This window comes from Mustela putorius, unplaced genomic scaffold, assembly GCF_011764305.1.
Source record: "Mustela putorius furo isolate JIRA1106 unplaced genomic scaffold, ASM1176430v1.1 tig00003875_pilon_pilon_pilon, whole genome shotgun sequence".
Lineage (NCBI taxonomy): Eukaryota > Metazoa > Chordata > Mammalia > Carnivora > Mustelidae > Mustela > Mustela putorius.
In genome coordinates, this window is record NW_025422026.1 from 4722635 (window position 1) to 4746422 (window position 23788).

A 23788-nucleotide genomic window follows, 5' to 3' on the forward strand; every position below is an offset into this window, starting at 1 on the left:
GATATAAACACACAATGGACTATTATTCAGCCTTGAAAAGGAAGGAAGTCCAGTCACAAGCCACAGTAGAGGTGAGCCTTGAGGACATTATGCTAAATGCAATTAGCCAGCCACAGAAAAACAAGTACTGTGTGATTCCACTGTGTGAGGCACGTGGAGTCAAATTCATAGAAACAGAAAGCAGGAGGGTGGTTGCCAGGGGCAGGAGGGAGGGGGAGTGGGGAGCTCTTTAATGGGTATAGAGTTTCAGTTTTGCAAGATGAAAACAGTTCTGGAAATTGCTCAACAGTGTGAATGTACTTAATGCTACTGAACTGTATACACTTTTAAAAATGATGAAAATGGTAAACTTTATGCTATGTGCATTTTACCACAATTTTTTTTAAAATAATAAAGGACAGACTCTTAATACACTATTGGAGACTGTCAGGACATCAACTCACTACTGAAAAAACTGGTAACTAAGGAAAATAAATTAAGTATATATCCCATTTCCCAACATAAACTATACTTCAAAGTAACCAAATAGTCCTCATCAAAGATGGAAAGATATTTTACACAGAACTCCAGCTAATAACTGAGAAAGAAATACTAAAATTATAAAACTCCTTTCTTCAACTCATAAAATTACTGACTCCAGGAGCAATTATTAATGAATACTAAAATAATTAGGTAAAAGATAAGGAACTCTACAATGAAGGAATCAGAACATCCCCATCTAAACTCACTGATCTTGTTTAGTATCATTAAAACTGAGACAATCTGGGGTACGGCGGGGGGGCTCAGTCAGTTAAGCAGCTGCCTTCAGCTTGGGTCATGATCCCAGGGTCCTGGGATTGAGCCCCAAGCTGCAGGGGGCGAAGGGGGGGAAGCGGGGCAGGGGGCTCCCTGCTCAGCAAGGAGCCTGCCTCCCCCTCTGCCTGCCACTCCCCCTGCCTGTATGCTCTTTTTTGCTCTCTCTCTGTTAAATAAATCTAAAAAACAAAAAACAAAAAACAAAACAAGACAATCAAGGACTCTATGCCTCCCTGAAGTCATGAAATATGAAGAAAGTGATATTCCCTCCACAAAACTGCCTATTTCTAGTCTTTATTGCCAATTTCTGGTCAACAGATAAAATACCGGGTACTGAAGAACAAATTAATTGCATAAGGAAGCATCAGTCAAACCCATAATCGTCCTGGAAAATTCTCAGGACGCATGGACCAGTTTCTTTGACAAATCAGTGCTATGTACAACAAAACAGGGGTCTGGTGTGATGGAGTGGGAAGTGGTACTGTTCTAGACTGAGAAATTCAAGGGACAAAACAAAGACAAAAACAAATGCTAACATGTGGTCCATGTTTGAATCCTAATTCAAAACAAGCCCAACTATAAAAAGATCATTTTTTACATAAAAGGAAAACTTGTATATGGACTTGTATTAGATAACATTAAGGAACTGCTCATTTTGTTGGATGTGACAATGACATCATAGTTAAATAAAAGCTTAAGGCCAAGAAGAAACTGTCTGTGCTGACAACATCCAAATACAGTGCCTGGGAATGCAGGAAGGGCTGCCCTCCAGCCCCTGCAGGGGAGGGTAGCCAGTGCAGGGGGGAAGCCAGAAGGCCTGCGTGTGCTCCCCCACAGTCCCAGCACCTACTAGAGCGAAGCCCAGCCCCACTGCATCCATCTACCCGCTTCTCCGCACATGGCCGGAAACCCGGGAACTGTCTCGGGAAATTCAAGTCCACCAGCCAGCAAGGTCAGGTTTGACCCCAGACCTCAAATGGTGCCCTTTCCCTGAGACCACATTTATTAGCAGGGGACTTTGTGGGGAATGGTGCTGGGCTGAGGGAAGCCTGCCGGCCTTCCTCTCCCTTTCTTGTCTGCGGGTCCAGCTCCCGCTAGAGGAGAAGATGCACGATGGGAGGGGTCTCAGCCGGGGCCTACAACCCAACCTCCAAGGGCTCGGATTTTAGAAGGCAGGTGAGAAATGGTGGAAAAGCACCAAGCATCAGACCTCTGCTGGCAACGGTTCTGATCACATAACCTAGAAGAAGCAGTCCGCTATGCAGGGACAGCTAGGCGGGGACAGCTACGCGGGGACAGCAAGAAGACTGAAGCCGAAGAACGAAGGGCCGGGGTCGCCAACTCCATGACTCATCAGAAGCACAGGGCAAACTGAGGAGAGGGCAAAGGTGGGGACAGGGAGCCCAGCTACCCCACAGAAGGACCACAGACCACCAATTCCACCTCATGTCTCCACCCCCACACACCCCAGGCTCCACAGCTCTGCTCCTGAGGCGCACGCTGCACTTTCCCGCACCTCCATACTTTGTACCTGGACACCCTCCCCTCCCCCAACTTTTCCTGCACGTCTAACTCAAATGTCCCAGCCACAAGGCACCTGCCCTCTGCCCCGAGTCACAGTGAGGTAGTCCCTCTAAGGCCCTCTGGGCAACCACGTCTACAAGCCTTTTAGCCCCAAACTTCATTGGCCTCACCCTGCAGCAGGTGGGCAGTGAGCCCTGTCCCTGCCCAACTACGTGGGCCCCGGAGGAGCAGTGCGACTCCCCGAGGCACCCCTGGGTCTGACAAGGGAGACTCCCTCCGGCCCAAGCACACTGGGAACACTTGTGCAAGGCTCCTCTGCTGCAGACAGGTACGCAGGCCCCTGCTGAACTAAAGTAAAGAGCGGCTTTGCTTTCCTCCAAGGCCTCCGCAGCCCTGGCTTAGGGAGGTGCAGGGAGGGGCGGCCTTGGCTGGGTCCCGGAGAGTCACCTGGAGGAGGAAGCAGAGAGCCTTCTGCAGGCGTGTCTGGAGGCCTACTTTCATGGGACCGGGCCAGTACAGCCAGCCACGACACCAAGGGTGCCAAAGGGTATTTTCGGCACAGACTGTCTTCAGAAAAACAAAAACCAATCTCGTCAGCTGAGCCAAGAATTGGAACAAGCAGATGAGCGCAGCTGCCTTCCTAGAGCGGTGCGAATGCGGACGGAAGAGGGCCCCAAAGCCTGGGCCTCAGCCCTGCCTCGGCCCTCCAGCAGTCTCCCCACGCAGAACAGCTCCGTACGCACCCCGTTCTGAGAGCAGAGACTGAGGAGCAGGGCGGTGATGCCCTACCTCTGTCCACCACGGTCACCGGGCGTGTGCAAAGCCCGAGCTGACACCTCCCAGAGACCAGCCCCGGCTGGACAGGGGCCCCCCGCCCACCCAGGAGCCTGGGAGCTGAGCCCGACGTGGGGCGTGGCCACAGACCCAGCTGGTGAATGTTCAGTCTCCCCGGAGTTGGGGACAGGACCCTCTCCCCAGTAAATCCCAAGGACTCTGCGTTACAGAGGGTCACTAACCATCAAGCCGGCGTCTTCTTCTAAGACTCCTAAGATGCCACCAGTGCCCCCGCCTCAGGGAGCTTTTCTCCATGCCCAATCATGGAGCTCGCGAAAACCAGGGGCTGACAGCCGTCGCAGGGAGCGTCTGCTTACCAGCCCCTCGCTCTCCTCCGTCGTCCTCTGGAAATGGGCGGCCATAGCCATGTAGTCGCGTATCTGCCTGTGACACTCGAGACACTTGACTCCGTGCCGGATGAGCCTCACGGGGTCCGGGTAGAGCGGCAAAGCTGGGAGGGTCGGGCTGGCAGCGCCCGGGGGGAGGCCAGGTTTGGGGGAGGCCGGCGGCGCCGGGGCGGCGGGGGCCGGGGTGCCGGCGGGGGCGGCCGCAAACATCTGGTCCGCGGAGATGGGCTTGACGAGCAGCTGTGAGCACTGCATGACCAGCCCCTTGCTCTTGTGGTCGCGGGCGTGCCGCAGCAGGCTGCACTTGTTGAAGAAGAGCAGCGTCTGTGAGCACAGCGTGCACAGCACCTCAATGTGGACGCTCCGCCGGCCGTAGTGCTGGCTCAGGCTCTTCTCTAAGGCAAACGCGTCCCCGCACTCCAGGCAGCAGTAGCCACTGGCCGGCACGTGGATCCTGCTGTCCGCGGGGGGGCTGAGATTTGGCGCGTACAGGGGCACGGGGTTGGAGCTGTGGAGGACCTTGTTGAAGACCTCCACCACCAGCGGGGCAGCCTTCTTCACCTGGTGGACCAGGGGCACCGACATCTGGGGGAGCTGCGGCTGACTCCGCCGCTGTGCCGAGGACTTGGCCGTCACGGACGCGGCCACACTGTGGGGGACGAGGTTCAGGTTGGCCAGGTGCACGGCCTTGGGCAGGAGGCTGGCAGGGGCCGGGGCGGAGGCCTGCAGCACCGCACTCTGCTGCTGCTTCTTGCCGGACTGCGAGCCGGGGGCAGCCCCCTTGGGGACCCGGGACCCCAAGCTACCGCAGGGAGATGCAGACTCGCTGGCCTTCGCTGTGCTCTCATCCCCTTTCTTGTCACCCTGGGGGCTCCCGGAATGCGTGCCCCCCTCAGGAGAGTGTGCCACTGCCGGCAAGGCAGCGACCTCGTCCTCTGGCACCTCGCTCGGGGCCTCGGCGACGGCACTCCCTAGAGGCGACCCAACAGGGGACTTACTAGGATCGTCGGGGTCCGGCAGGATCCTCGTGACGGTCCGTTTGATTTCCCCCGATGACGTCTTAATGGTTTTGATTCGGACTTTGGGAATTGCTGGTGGGGAGCTGGCGGCCACTGAAGGGGAGCCTTTGCTGCTGCTGTCACTGCAGATGCTCCGAGGGCTGTCTGATGGCTTGATACTCTTTCTAGTGGCCTCCAGAGGGCTCCGGGGGCTCTTTGGTGACTTGGGCATTTTGGGGCTACCTTTGCAGCCCTCTTTAGTGGGCCCTGAGGGATCCTTGGCGTGGCCAGGCTGATCCTCCTTGGTGACACTGGCCACCCTTTTGGCCTGCAGGGCCACCAAGGCTGCAACACAAGAGGAGAGCTTGGAGTGAGCTGGCTTCAGACGCTGCCTTGGGGGGACTGACGAGCAGGTGCCAAGTTCCAGGGCAAGCCCCTTGGGCTCTCCAATACTGTTGCTGGGGTGGCTGTTGAATTCCAAAGCTTCCCCAAAGAACCGACTGGCGTCCAGCTCCTTGGGAGGCTCCCCCGCCTTCTGTCCTCGCTCACGCTCCTGTTGACTCCCCAAGGGCAGAGGCTCCGGCTTGGGCTCCTTCTTACAGAAGTGATCAAACATATGGAGCTCTGGGACTGGAAACTTAGCCAGAGCCTCCAGGACTGGGCCCCCCACAGGCCCACACCCAGGAGGGGGTGGAAAATAACCGTCAGAGTGCTTGGGCTTCATTCCAAACCCATTATCTTTGATGGCATCCTCGGGTTCTGGGCTGGAGATTGGACTGAACTGGTTAAAGGTTGGTAACGGCTCTGACTTGGAAGGTTCTAGCTTGCTGGGGAAACTCCTGGCACTGTCTCCGTTCATGAACGTGGAATCAAACTTCCCACAGTTGTGGCCCAGGTTGTGGGCATCTGGAGGCAGGTCCGAGCCCCGGAATCCATTGTGGAGGAGGCTGGGAGCAATGTGGTCCTTCTCCGCTTCAAACGGCTCCTGGCGGCTGGTGTTCTTGACAATGACGCTCACGGCCGGCACGTCGGAGGATGATCCTGAGTGAGTCAAGGACACACTCTCATCCATGCACATGCCTGGAGGTTTGAGGGGACTTTCATTCTCCTCACTGGGGGTCTGGATGGCCTCCTTGGCATCAAGGCTGGTGGGGTCTGGGATGTCAAAGGCAGCCAGAAGGTCATCAAAATCTGGAGTTTTCATATCCCCCATGGCTGGATGCTGGCAAGGGCTACAACAGAAACAGAACAGAATCAGCGATCCCTAGGATCCCACTGGACTCCGTCCAGCATCGTGTCCATCATACCAACACACACGCACACGGCCAGGATGCACACGCATGACCCGACTCTGGGAAGTCACACACCTGACTTTTACTCCAACAGGTTTCCAGAATGCTGGGGGCTCTGGGGGTGGGGTGGAGAGTCTTATAGAGCAGGGACAGGCCTGCCTGGCCAGGCCTAAACATCAGCACCTGGAAGCTCCCGGCCGGCCGCACGGCCAGAGAGTGAGCACACTCCATCGCCCTGCCTCAGTGCCTCAGGGACTAGCCACACTCCCCGACCACGTGCACTAGCAAAGCCCAAGCCCTGAGACCTTAAAAAACAACAAGCACAGCTCAGCACCTCTTTTCTTTGGAAAACTTCTGATTCATAGATGAGATGTGGCTATGGCTTCTGCTAAATTAACTCCTAATATTTTATCATTAACTTTGTAATTTTGGCTTTTTTGCTGGATGAATTCAATCAAATCCAAAATGATCTGCTATTACCAGGATTGACGCTATCCCACAAACTCACTCCAACAAATTACATCATCTCCTAGGCCTTTTTTTTTTCGAGGCAGTGTCTGCTTGGTTCCTTCATTTTCACCCAAAACTCTTACTGGCTAGTGAATGGATCCTAGATGTAAGGGGCAGAGCGACTCTCAAAGTCCCACATTGTTATCAAATGGTCCAGTGAACAGTGTCAGGGAAGCCCCAAATTTTATTCTAACTTAATAGACAAAGAAAAGCAAAGCCACCTGTTTCCTTCATGCTCTGGAGCAGGAGAACCACAGCACTACTGAGAGAAAGGAAAGCCAAGGTCCTAGCAAGAGGCCTAGCATCAGGAAACCACTGCAGTGCTCAGCTCGCTGGCTCCAGCCTGCTGGAGTTAGGAGGAAACCCCACCACCTCCCTTGCTCAACCCTGAATTCTGCACCTGCCTCAGCATCCCAGAGCCGCACAGCCTCTCGTTATTCCTTGTGATTACGCTGAAAACCTGTCTGAACGCAGAACCACACAACTCTCTCCCAGAAAGCAGTGCAGTGGCTACACAGAACCAGCCAGGAGCCCCAAGGCCAATGTTCTTATCCTAACGACAAAAATCCCTGAAAGCTACACACGGAAGTATATGGTGTTATTAAAACAACACAAAAGAGACAAACACACACACAGAATCTAAATGTCCAAGAATACGGAATGATTAAATAATTGATAGACTATTATGTGGCCATTAAAAATCCTAATGATGACATTTACACAGCAACATGGAAAATCACTTAGAGCGCTAAGGCGCCTGGCTGGCTCTGTTGGGGCAGCATGCAACTCTGATCTCAGGCTGTTGGGTTCCAGCCCCATGCTGGAGGCAGTTTACTAAAAATAAAAAATCTTTTTTTATAATTTCCTTTCTTTAAAAAGATTTTATATACTTATTTGACAGAGAGACAGAGAGCACAAGCAGGGGGAGCAGCAGGCAGAGGAAGAGGGGGAAGCAGGCTCCCCGCTGAGCAGAGAGGGACTCAATCCCAGGACCCTGAGATCATGACCTGATCCGAAGGCAGACAACCGATGGAGCCAACCAAGCACCCCCAAAATTAAAAATCTTAAAAAAAAAAAAAAAAAAGAAATTTCACTTATAATGTTTAGTTTAAAAAAAAAAAAAAACTAACACCAAAAAACGTTGTCAGACTAGAACAATGTAAAACTAAGTATGTATTTGAGCCAAGATTAAAAGAAAAGGAAAAGGAATTATGCAGGGTGGTGGGACTACTGGCGGGTTATTTTTCAGGACTCTTTGTGCTGACAGATTGCTTTTATAATTTTAAGAGGGGTAAGTAAAGGGGGGGAACCCACTTAGAACTACAGGGGAGAGGCATCTGGGGGGCTCAGTTGGTTGAGCATCTGACTCTTGATTTTGGCTCCAGTCATGATTTCAGGGGCCTGGGACCCAGCCCCTGCTCAGCGGGGAGTCTGCCTGAGAGTCTCTCTCCCTCTCCTCAGCGCCTCTCCCCCCACTCACAGTCTCGCTCTCTCAAATAAATAAATCTTTAAAAATTAAAAAAAAAAAAAAGACCCACAGAGGAGCAGGTGGCATAGCACAGGTGTATCTGTTACCAGCCCCTGGGATCAACAGGTTCGCAGGTTCGGTTTCTTGCCCCCCCTTTCCAACCCCGAACAAAACACATCTGCCTGCTTAAGAGTTCCCACAGAAAATGAAAAATACCCACCACTGGGAATACATCTAATTATGGTTGGTAATAATAAAGTGAAATACCAATTATCTGAACTAAATACGACAGGCAGCATCTCACTCTGAAATGAGATGGAAAGCTCCTGGACACAAATGACTGTCTCCTGGTAACAGGAGCCCGTCAGCAAGGGGAGGGCACTGGCAACCGGGAGAGCACCAACATCCCTGAATGGGCAGGCTGACCCAAACTACAGGGAAGTGCCTCTGTGATATTTGCTGTGTACGTTTCTTTCTTTCCCCCTCCCCCCCACCTTTTTTTACAATCTAGCGGGGGAAAAAAGATTGAGGGAGAAGGGCAGAATGGGTTGGTGTTTTCAAGGAGCTGCAGAAAGCTGGTGAGGGAGGAGAGGCAGTAGCTGGGTGGTGAGAGCCAGGGTTAGCTGGGAGCCTACTGCTGCCTGCCAGGAAGTCACAGGGGCCGCAGGCAGAGAGGTCTGGCAACAGAAGAAAGTGATGCTCTCCCACAGGTCGATCTCAGGAACTGGCGGAGAACGGCCAGAGGGAAGGGAAGGTATCTTCTGCTAGGAAACTCAGAGCAGGGAAAAGCTATGGCGGTTCAACACTGGCAGCAGGAAAACCCTTTCTAACCTTTGGATCTTATATACCGAAGCTGACACTTTTAAAAGCCAAAGATCAAGACCTGTTTTCTATTTACTCATCATAGGGAAAACCAAAAACAGCCGCAATCAACAGCACTGAATAAGGGATTCATGGTGTACCTGTTTGCATTTCTTTAAACCTTTTTCCAAAGTATCACACTGTTTATAAGTAGAAAAGAGAAATTAATCAAAATGTACTGTTATTTTTTTTAAAGATTTTATTTATTTATCAGAGGGGGGGAGAGAACGAGCACAGGCAGACAGAATGGCAGGCAGAGGCAGAGGGAGAAGCAGACTCCCTGCCGAGCAAGGAGCCCGATGTGGGACTCGATCCCAGGACGCTGGGATCATGACCTGAGCCGAAGGCAGCTGCTTAACCAACTGAGCCACCCAGGCGTCCCTCAAAATGTACTGTTATAAAAGCAAAGGAAGAAACTGCAGAGAAAGAGTCCCCAGTAAAAAGTTGTAGTCATCAAAACCCTGCCAGCACAAAGTTAAAAGGCAAAGAGCAGTACACGACAGGAATTATCTGCAATGTGACAGTGACTCCCATTAATGTCTTTACTATAGAGAAGGCCAGGAAGTAAGTAAAAGATAAGCAGCCCACTAGGAAAATGAACAAAAATGGTGAGCACACAATTAGAAAAAGAAACACAAGTGGACAGTGAATACATTAAAAAGTTGCTACCTCACAAGGAATTAGAGAAATACAAATTAAAATACTGAGAAGCCTGAGATGCCTGGGTGGCTCAGTTGTTAAACATCTGCCTTTGGCTCAGGTAATGATCACAGAGTCCTGGGATCGAGCCCCACATCCAGCTCCCTGCTCAGCGAGAAGCCTGCTTCTCCCTCTCCCACTCCCCCTGCTTGTGTTCCCTCTCTCACTGTGTCTCTCTCTATCAAATAAATAAATAAGTCTTTAAAAAAATAAAAAATAATAATAATGAGAAGCCATTTGAGGCTTACTAAATTGACCAAGGTTTTCAAAAAATAATTCCTGGGGACACCTGGTCTTGGGATCGTGCCCCACAATAGGCTCCCTGCTCAGCAGAGAGTCTGCCTCTCCCTCTGCCTGCCACTCCCCCTGCTTGTGCTCACACGCTTGCTCCTCTTGCTCTCTCTGAAATAAATAAATAAAATATTTTAAAATTAATAATTCCTGGGATTGGCACAGATGTGGAAAAGTAAGCATTTCTTTCCTTCTCTCTCTCTCTCTCTCTCTCTCTTTCTTTCTTTCTTTTTAAGTAGGCTCCATGCGTGGAGTCCAAGGCAGGGCTCAAACTCACAACTCTCAGATCAAGACCTGAGCTGAGATCAAGAGTCAGATGCTTAACGGACTAAGCCAGCCAGGCGCCCCTGCTAAGTAAGCATTCTAAAGATGGTATAAATTGATAAACCCTGTCTTTTTTTTTTTTTTAAGGATTTTTAAAGATTCAAAGATTTTTTTTTTAAGATTTTATTTATTTGACAGAGATCACAAGGAGGCAGAGAGGCAGGCAGAGAGAGAGAGGGAAGCAGGCTCCCCACAGAGCAGAGAGCTTGATGTGGGGCTCGATCCCAGGACTTTGGGATCATGACCTGAGCTGAAGGCAGAGGCTTAACCCACTGAGCCACCCAGGTGCCCCGATAAACCCTGTCTTAAGAGCAATTTAGCAATGCATACATAAGGCCCAACAATTCTACTTCCAGAAATTTATCCCAAGGAAATAGAGACTCACATGACAAAGAATAACTGCAGGATTATTTATAACAAAATAATTTCATAACAAAAAATGAGCCACAACCAAAGTTCCAACAAGAGAGAATTGGTTCAATAAATTATAGTATGTTAACACAACTAAATACTAGACATCATTACAGCACAAGATTTATAGCTATGCTCCTGATACAAAGTGGGGGGGAGGGAGGATACTGTAATACATATATAGTACAATCCTATTTAAAACAAAAGATTTTTAGGGGGGGCAGTAAGGGGATGGGTGAGCCTGGTGGTGAGTACTAAGGAGGGCACATATTGCATGGAACACTAGTTGTGGTGCATAAACAATGAATTTTGGAACACTGAAAAAAATTAAATTAAAAGCAAACAAATTTAAAAAAAAACAAAAGATTTTCATTATATACTGCGTTTATGAAAAGGGCTAGAGGAACACTCTAAAATCTTAGAAGTATCTCAACAGGTGAGATTATTTTCTTTCTTTTATCTGCATTTTCAAACTATCAAACTATTTCAAGTTGTACTGCTTATGTAATTTTATTAAATTATATATTTTTTTAAAGATTTTATTTATTTATTTGACAGACAGAGATCACAAGTAGGCAGAGAGGCAGGCAGAGAGAGAGAGGAGGAAGCAGGCTCCCTGCTGAGCAGAGAGCCCGATGTGGGGCTCAATCCCAGGACCCTGAGATCATGACCTGAGCCGAAGGCAGCGGCTTAACCCACTGAGCCACCCAGGCGCCCTTAAATTATATTTTTAATAGACAAAAAGAAGGAATTAGGAAGGCCAAAAACATTTGAGAAGCTTTTTATGGAGGACTCCAAACATCACTAACATAAGATTCTGAAAGCACACCCGGTGTGCCTCAGCAGGGGACCGCAGGCTGGAAAACCAGTTCCCTAACGTAACTGACACACAGTAACTGACACACGATGTGCAGTCCAGGTACAAAGCTTTAGCATGTCTCTGTGACCTGCTACGGGCTGGAAAGAGCAAACTTCATACAGTGCTGCCCATTTTGCCAGGGGACAGTGTCTGGGACCAGAGCATGGGTCTGGCCTCTGCCCCGTGTCCATGAAGACCAACCTAAAAAGCCGGCCCTGGCAGTACCAGAGCAGACAAGATCCAGGCATGGTGAGCCCAGCAAGTGAGCTGGGGGTGTCTTGTCACCAGGCAAGGCAGGCACCCGCCTCCTGGTCCCTATTACTCGGGCGACCCTTGCTACCATGTACGTCACACCAAGGAAGCAGAGAGCGGCACCAGGGCTGATAGGCGGGGCTGTGCCCTCCCGAGGAGCTTCCCTGCAGGGAGATGGGGACACTGAAAATAGATTGGCAGATCAATAGATCCATCCCTATTGTTTATTACAGGATCGTTTACTTGCCCAAGAAATGTTTGTCCAACACTTAAGTAAACATGTCAACAGATGAGGGAGGGGGAACACCTTAATTCCGAAAGGCTCTCATCAGGTCTGACTAAGAGTTCTCTGAGGGGGCAGGAACAAGAGGACTAGGGCAGAACAAGCAGGCAGACTCTTCATAGAATCTAAATGTCAGAATTTCACAAAAAAATGTTTTTTAAAAAACTGAATTCAAAAAAAAAAAAAAAAGTGAATTCCATACAACTTGGGTGAATGTATGTTTTGTGTGTGAGACTGTGATTGTCATTTACAGGGCACCATGAACAGTGGAGTTTTAAACCCACGGACCAGTTCTGGACTCAAGCTTAATACTTCCTTAAGTTACCGAGAATTGTAGCTCCCCCACCCATAAGGGGACCCAGCTGTATCCATACATGTGGTCCTAGGAACCAGCCATTAAAAACACCACTATTGGGACCTGGGTGGCTCACTCATTTGAGCATCTGGTTCTTAATTTTGGCCAGGGTCTTGGTCTCAGGGTTGTGGGATCAAGCCCCGCCTTGGGCTGCCAGCTGGGAAAGAAGCGTGCTTGGGATTCTCTTTCTCCTTCTCCCTCTGACCCTCTGCCACCCTCTCAACAAAACAAAACAAAACAGAAACAAAAACCAGCACTACTGGGGTGCCTGGGTGGCTCAGTGGGTTAAGATATATGTATGTAACACATAATAAATACATACACATATATGTGTTACATACCCACATGCGTACATACATACCATTACTGAACAAGGGCCTGTGAAAAAAATTTTTTAAAAAGGAGGTCTTGTGTCCAGTAGGCTTTGGGAATGACCACAGCATTCTCCTTCTGTAACTATACCATCAAGCAATAAAGTGAAACCTTCAAGACTGCAAATGGTCTTGAAACTGTTGCAGAAGTCAAAAGGCGAAATTAAAAGACAGTGAGTTCTCAGGAGGCTGCACGAGTGGGTGAAAGTACGGTAAAGGGGCATCAGTGAAGCCAAAGTGAAGGGACGTTTAGGGAAAAGTGATCCTAATGACACTTTTAAAGTAAAGAGTTCTCAGTGACGCTGTTCAGTAAAGAGACTTGGCCACTGTTGCAGCCAACGTTGCATGTTTTATCCCAAAAAGCCCAGAAAACACCGCACATGATCAGAAAGAATACTGGAAACGAAACACAACCTGTGATCCTGCCCTTACTCAAAACCACTAGGGTCCACAGCAGGCTGGGCTGCTCAGTATCGGTTCCGTGCACCTTAAGAAAGACACAGCAGCATAGGAATAGGTCCTAAGAGATAAGCCTGAAGTTATAAAGTAGATGGGAGAGCTTTCTTTCTCTTTTTTTTTTTTTAAAGATTTTATTTATTTATTTGACAGAGAGAGATCACAAGCAGGCAGAGAGGCAGGCAGAGAGAGGAGGAAGCAGGCTTCCTGCTGAGCAAAGAGCCCGATGTGGGGCTCAATCCCAGGACCCTGAGATCATGACCTGAGCCGAAGGCAGAGACTTTAACCCACTGAACCACCCAGGTGCCCCAAGATGGGAGAGCTTTCTAATAAGAGCTTAAAAATTAGAACTCTTCTATTCTGGAGAGATGAAGGTTTAGCAGAGAGGGAGAGGATAACTGACGCGTACATGTGTTCATCACACCTCACACCTAAAATAGTAGAGAGGAAAGGGAAGCATTCTGAAGTTGGAAATAAGAGATGTACACAAATAAGACATAACTTTACTCATTCGTCAGAAAATACACTGAACAGGCATCTGGGGTGGGAGGTCAGTCGGTGAAGCCTCTGCCTTCGGCTCAGGTCATGATCTGGGGGTCCTGGGTTTGAGCTGGCATCCTGGATCCCTGCTCAGCAAGGAGCCTGCTTCTCCCTCACCCTCTACCCCCCTCCCCTGCTCGTGCTCTTTCTCTTTCTCTCTCTCTCTCAAACAAATAAAATCTTTAAAAAAAAAAAAGAAAGAAACAAAATGAAAAGAAAATACACTGAAGTTGTTACAGGCAAAATATATAAATGTAGTAACATGCACACTTATTGGAATCCAGAAATTAAAAAAAAGGGGGGGGGCCTGAGGAACTAAGAACAAGAATTGTCACTAAACCTATGAGCTTCCTTTCCCTCAGCATTGAAGCCTCTGAATTTCAAATAACATTAAACTAGGTCATCTGTTTCCCTTAATATTAAGTTCGGTAATGGTAGATTAATAAAAGTTCAGAAACAGGACATCAAGGGGGCAGAGGCACTCTGAAAACATTAAGAAAAATCTGATCTCTATTCAGTATATTGTTTAATAAGACAAAGTAGCAAACGACATGTGACAGATTTATAGGATGAAAGTTAAAGGCAAGATTCAAGGAACATTGGACTGGAAACCACAAAACTGACTTTCCTCGAATTTGCCATTGCTTGCTGGATAAGGACTAGCACGACAGGTGTGTGCGTATTTATAACCTGTGAGCAAACGCTTCACCCTGCTCCCTCACGTGACTGAATACGGCTCATGTGTTGATATAATCTGTTCACTCAACGATACGTGTTCAATTATTGTTATAAAAGTTAAGGGTTTACAAAGGGTTTAAGTGGAAGTTATCCTCTGCTTTCTCTTTCAGAAGGAGCAGTCCAGGGAAAACACAGCAAAGGGTAAGTCAAGCTGTCTGATGCACACCGCAAGTGAGTGAAATCTCACGCTTACTTAGAAGAAGCTGAGAGTGGAAGCAAATGCCTGAGCTGGTGGCCCGCTGGGGCGAACTTCTGTCCCAGGAGTGGAAGCTAGGCAAGGAGACAGACAGAACAAGGGAGCAGGCATGAGAGCAAGCTGCTGCCGACGGTCCTCGCAGGAGCTTTAGCTGGACTCTGGCTGAACAATGGGGAGAGAAGGGCACTGAGCTCATGGGTGGTAGAGAAGGGAGCTCCTTGAAATCAGATGACGGGGAAAGACCCAGAACGAAGCCCCAGGCCAGGAACGGGAGAGCAAGAAGAGTAAGAAATGGTGAAGCCCCAGAACGGCTTTGCCCTGACGCAGTCAGCAATTACCTATGAAAAGCTCGTGGGCAGGCTTCGGTTTATCAAGAAAATTAAACTAACTTGAAGGATCTCTGAGCCCTTGAATAGGCCAGGCTACAACGGCTGGGCAAATTAACCTAAAACTATGAATTTCTACGTAAAACTTAACTCCTGAAGTGGACAAGCGGACCCTCTTCCATACACCTGGCCCTGCCGCCCGAGTACACACCGAAGCCTGCCTGTGCGTCTCAGGGGCCCCAGGCATGGGCGCTCTGAGTCGGTCAGCAGCCGGTGCTTCATTCCACGAGGCATCTGGTACTCTAATCGTCAGCAAAGGGCAACCCAAAGAGACACACAGCAGTACAAGAAAGCAGGTGTCCCGTTGGACAATGGACCCGGCAAAACAGCAAAGCTTTTCGCTTGTCGTCTTCTCCATCTGGTCTTAGCCCCCTCCAACGCACACTCTGCCACAGTGGTTACGGTAACACATGCATCTGATCACAGAGATGTCCTCCTCAAGATGCCCGTCCCCTCCGGGAGATAGCTCCTTGTCTCTAGCCAGCGTGGAGAGCCCATTCCCATCTGGTCTCTGCCCACCTCCCCAGCGACTTCCCAGGGTGCCTTTCATTCACGGGCAATTCTCACAGACTGCCTCTGTGTCAGGGCCTGGGCTGTTCCTCCTGGCTCCAGAACACCCGACAACCCACCCCACCGGCCCCCAACACAGACCTGCCTGAGAACACCTCCTCTGCCCAAAGCTTCAGCTCCAGGGCCCCCTTCTCCACATGCCTTCTCTGAATGCGAGACACCAATCCCCTGCCCTCCTCCCCTGCCTTCTGCTGTAGCAGCGATTCCCACAGCAAGATGGGATCCTGAGTTTTCTCATCAGCCTATAAAGCCTCTCCAAAGTTGGGGTCTCATCCTTTACCTCTATTTCTGAGACCTAACACATGTGGTTCCCAGGGGCAAGTAAGCTGTCACTACTCAGAGACCCCTCCCCAGCGGTCCCTCCCAGGACCGTTCTTCAATGCCTCCCCAAACCCCAGCTGACACACCTGCCCCTGTCTGTCCTGCCAGGGTACACTTTGCCCCCAGAGGCAGCTTCTCCTCTCCCCTTCCAGGCCCTTCCACCCCAAGCAAAAATCCCACTTCCCAGGAAGAGAATTATATTGCAAACATTCTAACAAGACTCACAGGATGTTAGAGCTGAAGGGGACCTCAGAAATGATCTGGTCCAGTGGCTTCCAAATACACGTCTGCAGACTGCTCCTGGACTGACTGCAAAAGAACAACATGGGGGGGTGACTTTCAAACACAGAACCCCAAGCTCCTACTCGGGAATCGAGATTTGACCAGTCTGGGATGGATCCCTGCATTTTTTTTTTAGAGCTTCCCCAGTGATTCCAGTGCACTGGCCTAGTCCATCCTCTTCATTTTACACCGGGAGAACTTGGGCTTGGAAAGAAGAGGGTCGGGGCACCGGGCTCAGCCGGTGGAGTGTGTGACTCTTGATCTCAGCATTGTGAGTTCAAGCCCACGTTCAGTGTAGGGATTACTTAAAAATAAAATTTTAGGAAAAAAAAATTGCGGGAAGGAAGACAGAGAAGGAGAGAGGGAGGGAGGCGGACAGGTAGGTGCGCGCTGAGCTCATCTACCTCGGCAGCTCCCCCAGATGCCAAGACACGCCTGGCACTGAGGACACGAAGTGAAGGCCCAGCCCCTGCTCCCAAGGGCCCTGCACACGCCCCACTGCAAACACCCAGCAGCCACACATCGGGGGTGCCACAGAAGGCTCATCAGAGCACTGGCTTCCAGGCAAGGAAGGGAGAGGGGCTCTGGCTGTGGTCCCCTCGGTGGGCTCCTTTGTGCTCCCTTTTGATTCCCTTACTCCTCTCAGGGCATAATTTTGACTTTTGCTACAGTAACTTCAGTAAAATATTCTCTCTCCTGCTACTTCATAAGCCCTACTACAGGTACCCCCTATTTCTGAGCTGGTATCTCCTCAATTCTACATTCGGGTTTCTACGCGGACAGGCAGCTCAAACGTAGTCCGTCCGAGCCTAACTCTCAATTTCCCCCTATGGATGGTGACCGCTCTGTACTTCCAGTCGCTTAGGCCAGATCCGGCCTCCTCAGGTGCCCTCTTGCCTTCATACCCTGGTTCCAGTCCAAGAGCAAATCCCATCAAGTGCTCCTCCAAAACTCTTCCAAATGCAACCATTTCCTCCTGCCTCCAACCAGCATCATCTCTCTCCCAGGGTCCCTGCGAAAGCCTGCCCGCCTTGCCCCTACAGCTCACTCTCAACACGGCAGCCAGAGCGCGGCTCCTAACACACCCAGCAGACCACACTCCTCCTCTCCTGGAGTGCCTGCCCGTCTCCTGCAGGGTGAACTCCAGCCTTCGCACAGGGCGGCCTCCACGGCCTCCATCTCCCACGCCTCTCTCTGTCAGCCAGGTGGCTCCAGGCGGGCACAGGCTTCCACCTTGTTCCTCAAGCATGGCAATGCTCAGAGCCTTTGGGGCTACTGTTCCCTCTGCTCAGAACATCCTTCCCCTCAGGTCTCCGGGCCTCCCTCATCACTGCCACCAGGTCTTTACTCAATTGTCCCTCCGTCGGGAGCCTTCCATGACCGGTGTGCGCACCATTCCCCCCGCTCGCCATCAGTCCCAGTCCTTTCCCGATCTTCTCTTAGAAGCCCTTCCCGCCCCCTGACCTGTTCTATAACTGCTCGTCTCCACTGTCTCTGTGTAAGCTCCGCTGTGTTCACGGAAAGGTATTCCGCCACTAGAAAGGAGGAATGAGTTGACGGGCTCACCTGCCCAGAACTAAGACTGCTCAAGGGTAGTCACAGGTTCCCACACAGGTTTATTCATAGTCAAGCAGTTGGCAAGTTTGCAGCATAATTTGTGTTTCACTTTTTATAAGCACAGAGACCCTGAGAGGTGATGGGATTTGCCAGTGGGAAGGGGTCTCCCCAAAGCAGCACTTGTCTGTGTGCCCTGGGCTCCTGCAGGGCTAAGTTCAATACTGAACCTCTGGAAAGTGACCACTGGCCAACGTCCCTATGATAAGCTCATCCGTCTTGTGGATGGGATCCGTGTTGACGCCAGCAGAAAGGGCAGGCTCCCTCCGAGACCAAGAGGGAAGGGCAGGGCACAGGGCAGTCTTCAGTCTTCAGAAAAGGGGATATGACTGAATATGCTACAAACCACTGAATTGTGTGCTTAAATTGGTGAATTGCATGGCATACGAATTTTATCTCAACAAAGACAAAAAGAAGAGTGGATAAAAGAGGAGGGAGTTGGGGGTAGGCAGCACCGGTCAGCTGACTGAGAGGATACACACCAGCTATAGGAAACAAAGTTTAAAGAGAGCTGAGAACCAAGACAAAAACTGATACTCTGTAACCCTCACTCCCTTTCCTTTTCCTTGCTTGGAAACAGATCTTAGCACTCACACTGGCACTGCATTTTGTTAGAAAGGGACAGAACCCAGAGACTAAGAGGAAAGGAGAGGACTCCTCTTTGTCCGCACAGCACCCTCCAGGAGTCCCTCCCGCAGAGTTTTGTAAAAGCATCTTCTCCTGATAGTAGGGACACCCAAACAGAAGCAAAAACCTGTAGCCTCAGGCCTGCTGGGAACCAAGCCTCCACTCCCTGAACAAAAGGGCCCCAGAAAAGAAAAAGTAGCCATTCCACAGGATTACTTTTTCCTCATCTCCGGTACCCATGTGTTTGGTGGCTCTGTGTGTGTCACTGGTCTCATCTACCACGGGCAAACTACAGTCTCAAAGACTTCAAAATCAAAGGGTTTTCTGGAGGCGAGGGGTTGCGGGGAGAGGGCAAGGAGAGGGAACATGCTAGTATTCTTAGGGTGTGCTGTGGTTTCCCCTCCATCACTCGCTTTCTCTCTCTCTCTCTCTCTCTCTCTCACACACACACACACACACACACACGTTCTTCCTCATCCCTTCTTCCTCCTCTTCTCTCTCCCCTGTCAATGGAGACTAGGTGGGCTCTTTCAACATGGCGCCTCTGACCTAAGGGCAGCCAGCCTTCTTCAGGAAAGCAAGCTTCTCACCAACCACAGGGTAAGGCAACAGATGTAACATCCAGGTGTCCGCATGTGTGCCCAAGGGAAGGACAGGGAATAAGGGACCTAAAGGTCTATGTGCCCTTCTACCATCAGACAAATGGATTATTAAAATTCCTTCTCTTTTTCAGACATAAAGTGAAATATCTACAGATAAAATGAGCCAAATCCTGGTTTTGGCTCAGGTCATGACCCCAGGGTCATGGGATCGAGTCCAGTGCTGGGCTCCACATCTGCCTGGCGTCTGCTTGAGATTCTCTCCCTCTGACCCTCTCCCACTTGCACTCACTCTCCCTTTCTCAAATTAATAAATAAAGTCTTTAAAAATAAATAATAAAATGATGTGATGTCTGGGATTTGCCTCAAAATGACACAGAGCAGAAGGAAGAGATCAAGGAGGGTATTCCTAAACGAAACAAGATTAGCCACAAGTTAATAACTATTGGATGTGGGGGAGGCGTACACGGAGGTCTAGTCCATCATTTTCTCTACATGTGTGTATTTCCGCTCACTTAGGACCAGATCCGTGGATAGTGGACTCTGTGAGTCCAACCAGATAACCACCAAGGTCACACCCATTAGGATAGCTATTCCACAACACAACCACCCAAATTCCAGAAAATAACAAGTGCTGATGAAGACATGGAGAAATCAGAATCCTGGGCTGCTGGTAGGAACATAACCCGGTGCGGCCACTAAGGAAAACAGTACAGCAGTTCCTAGTGAAAACTAAACCCAGAGCCACCGTCTGATCTAGCAACTCCACTTCTGAGGACGTACCCAAAAGAACTGAAACCAGGGTCTCAAAGAGTACTTCCTACACATGTGTTCATAGCAGCGTTATACACAACACCCAAAAGATGAAAGCAACCCAAGTGTCCATCAACAGATGAATGGGTAAACAAAATGTGATACAAATAAACAGAATATCATTTGGCCTCAAAAAGACACAAAGGTCCAAGACACACTACAGCATGGATGAGCCTCGAGGACATCCCTGAGTGAAATCCGCCACGTGGAAAAGGACAAATACTTATGATCCCACCTAGGAATCCATGTTCCTGGGGCAGTCACGTGCATAGAGACAGAAAGCATAACAGTGGTGACCAGGGGCTAAGGGGGAAATAGGACAGGGAGTTAGTTAGTGTTTGATGGGTACAGAGTTTCAGTCTGGGGTGATGAAAAGACTCTGGATGGCGGGAATGAATGTACAACATGTTAAGCATGTACTTAACACCACTCAACAGTACCTTAAAAATGGTTAAAATGGTCAATTTTGTTATGTATGTTTTGCCACAATTAAAAAAAAAAAAAGGTACCAAGGAACATAAAGACATCACTTGTGTGTCTTTAAGGCCAGCTCAGGTCAGCCTAGACATCATACCTCAGAGAGGTTCTCAAAACAAGGGCGTGGTGAGCGTTGCTGGGGATGGAGAGCTATGGAGAAAGGAATAACATCTACCTAGGCACATGGTCTAGTTTCCAACCACCACCTAAGGAAAGAAGAAAAATAAAACATTTTTTAATAGGCCTGAAGGTAAATGTCTACGTAAATTAAGGTAATAATCACAGAAATAAAAGTGTATGTCAGACCCTGAGAAAATCTCCAAACATAAATTCAAAGCCCCAGATTCAAGGCCGCAGAGCATCTCCCCCTCCCCGTCACGGTGTGGTGGTTCAGGGCACAGGCTCCGCGGCTTCAAATTCAGCTCTGAGACTCGCCAGCCATTCGACCTTGTGGCAATTTCTTCACCTCTGTGTCATTTTCCCCGTCTATAAAATGGGGCTGTTGTAGGGATTCAATGAGTTAATATTTGTGAAGTTCTTACAACACTGCCTTCAACATAGCAAACACACATGTTCAGCATTATGCTACCAACCTCAGGGGCCAGCAGGCTTTACCTCCTAGTTTTCCAGAGTGCCCCAGCAGACTGCCGGATGCCTAAATGTCGGGCTGGTCAGAAGTGTGCACATGGGGGGGAGGCAAGGTTACCCCTCCACACAGCTCAGGAGGCCAGCTGAAGCGGAGGAAGCAGAGGGTCAGGCAAGCTGGGGAAAGTCACAGGAGGGGGGACAGGAAACAGACAAACACTGAACCAGGGGATAAGAACGAGAGAAGATACAGAAAAGCTGGCAGAGCCGTTTTTTAAAACTAGGTGATCTTCACTGTAGCTGAGCACTAGCATCGCCTCCAGAACTTTGGAAAACTTCTCACGCTGGGTCACAGTGCCCCGAGATTCGGGTTGAACTGGCCAATGTGGAGAAACTGGTTAATGGCCCATCAGGTCTGTGCCCACAAATGACGGGATGAAAAGTCGCATTTCAAATTCTGCTCACGCTCACTCTAATTTGGCATTTCCTCATTTGACTTCATTTTTGTCTCAACTTTGAGAGACCAGCATTTAGTTTGGATTCGAAATACAGACAGAGACAGTATGAGTGGAAAAATGTTAAAGGGAAGGGAAGGAAACTCAATATACCAATTCTACCGAAGAGAAACAGAAAAACTTTCTTCCCCTAAACCTTTTCTTCTTCTTACTGGACCATCACATTTCAAAACACAAACTAAGAAGCAGACACTGTGCCGTCCCAACAAGGACAAAAATCCAAGCCCTGGGTGCCGGGCAGAGGGGTGTTTCACGTCTCCGAGGTGAGTTCGTTCTGAGGCACTCCAGGACAGGCCTGGTTATTTATTCCTGGTTAACCTTAGCTCCTGGGGCCACTGGATTCCATCAGGTCACTCAAACTGCCTCCGGTCTCCAGTAACACAGCTTGGGGGCAGAGAGGGGCCGGCCTGCCTGAGTATCAGGGGTCGCTGATCCACGCTGCCTGCTTCTTGCCGGATTTATAGAAGCTTCACAGTTTATAAAACACAATTTCTACTTCGCATGGAACTCACCCCAGTGAGTGGGAGAGCCAAGAAGAACACCCAGGCTCCCACCTGCCTCCACAGACCAAGGTAGGGGTTCCGTTAAGAGCTCTGAACCGGGGTCCGATGGCACACATTTCAGTTTTCTAGCACCCTCCATCTTCCTTCAATTTACCGTTGAGACATTTGCTACAAGCCCTTGCCATAATTATGATGCACCTTAGGGTGTTCCAAGACACAACATCAGTAAACAGTGTCCTAGAATGCTGTTCTGATTTAGAGGTTCTTCCAACACTAGAAAGATCAAGAACGGTCAGAGCCAAAGAGACTCCAGGAAACCATTTTTAAGCCGCTGACTCTATGAGCAAGGAAGCGGAGCCCAAAAGAAGTGAGGCGGTCAAATGAGATAAAGCACGTAAATATCACCGCGAAAGATGCCTGTTATCCCTGGCAAGGTGACCGGCCCTGCCTTAGCCTTCCCAGAGGGGCGGAATGAAGTCCCTTACTCACAGTTACCCATTCAAACACCCCCATCAAGTTCTGGGTACGAGGCTTATTTAATCCTCCGATGAGTGATTCTAGCCCTGGATGTACATTAGGAAGAGGTCGGGAGCAAGACTAATGCCTAACCCCAACTCAGACCAATTAAATCAGCATCTTTAGGGATGGGGCCAGGCATTCTTTAAAACCACCACAGGTGATGGATAATTCTGGGGTTGAGAACCATGGTGTGGTCCAGGGAGCACTGGCCTCAAAAATCACTCCAAAAGCTTGCTAACAATGCAGACTCCTGGACCTCCCTGGAAACTGACTGCAAAGCAGTGGGGTAAACCCAGGCTTCCAAAGCTGTGACAGTTACCTGGTAGCTATGGAACAATGGCATTGGCACTGAATGAGCCCCAGAAATGGCACCAGTGCTCCAGGTGGCCCTGGAGGCCAGGATGACCCAAGCAGCTAGCCCAAGAGAGGCTCCCAGATGATTCAGACTCCCATGCCCCACCCACCCATGCAAGAGCCACTGCATAAGCCCCTCCGCATGGCAGGCAACCAAGGCAACACTTCCAGGAAGGAGGCAGAGCTGCTGGGAGCTTCCCCTCTCATTCAGGTGCCCCATCAGGACCTACAAGCCCGTGGGACCACTCAGGCCTCCTCTCCCGTACTTCGTCCATCTCACTCCAGCCCCAGCCACACTGACCTCCTTGCTATTCCCAAAACTCCTCAAGCTTTCTCCGGCTTCAAGGACTTTGTCTCCTGGCTTTTCTCTCTACCCCAATGGCTCCTCCCTCAGGTATCTGCAGGGCTCCCTCCTGCAGATCTCTGTGTAAGTGTCTTTTTATCAGTGATACTTCCCTGATTTCCATATTTAAAAGAGAAAATCTGCCTCCCACCAAACCTCCATCCCTGCTTTGTTTTTCTCCATCATACTTTATATTCTGCTTGTTATCTATAAGCCTACACACACTAGAATGAGTTTCCTAAAGGTAAGATTTTTATTTATTTCCTGTTATAATCCCAGTGCCTAAAACAGTGCCTGGCACACAGCAAGCACTCAAATACTTATTCTAGGACTGAATGCATCAGAAACACCAATCTCAACACAGAGCTTACACCAAAAGATGACAGGGAAGAAGCTGATTATAGCCAAATCACTGCTCCACTGATCTCATCTTGGCAAAAGCCTCTTTAAAAACAGGCTAGAAGCCTAATGAAACAGAAACCATTTAGAAATAAGTATTTCCAGTCAATTAACCCAATCCAAATGGGTTTGTGAGTCAAAGACAATTTGTTTTGAGAAACAGATAAAACTATGGAGACAAAAAATGAAGTTGAAAGAAGGCGATCGAACAAAATGGATTTCAGATACAGTCCTGGTAAGTGTATAGGTTCAAAAGAAAACCCAAGAGCACTGACAGCTACCTTCAGACAGGGAACAATTTTCGCAATCCTGGGTTACAGTCTGCGAGCACAGGCCTGGTGCAGGATACGACCGTGTGCTTACTTACCCCAGACCCACCAACCTGATACACCTAAGGAGGATTCTTCCTTTCCCCTTCCTCTTACTCACACCTCACCTGCCTCCAAAACTCACTGGAAGCCACAGACAATACTTGAG

The 23788-nt window shown here is 49.5% G+C and overlaps 1 protein-coding gene across 5 annotated transcripts in view; it reads right to left on the bottom strand.

Moving 5' to 3' along the window:
• Positions 1 to 23788, bottom strand: part of ZNF592 (zinc finger protein 592) — a 46564-nt gene that overhangs the window by 13863 nt on the left and 8913 nt on the right. For 2 of the 5 annotated variants that reach the window (XM_045067303.1, XM_045067304.1), the window contains exons 2-4: positions 20191 to 20299; positions 15907 to 15990; positions 3471 to 5730 (exon numbers count right to left, since the gene is read on the bottom strand). In XM_045067303.1, the coding sequence (XP_044923238.1) occupies positions 3471 to 5711 (2241 nt within the window). In that variant the 5' untranslated portion in view covers positions 5712 to 5730; positions 15907 to 15990; positions 20191 to 20299. The remainder of the gene's footprint in view (positions 1 to 3470; positions 5731 to 15906; positions 15991 to 20190; positions 20300 to 23788) is intronic. The other 3 variants (XM_045067302.1, XM_045067305.1, XM_045067306.1) reach the window with 2 other exon arrangements.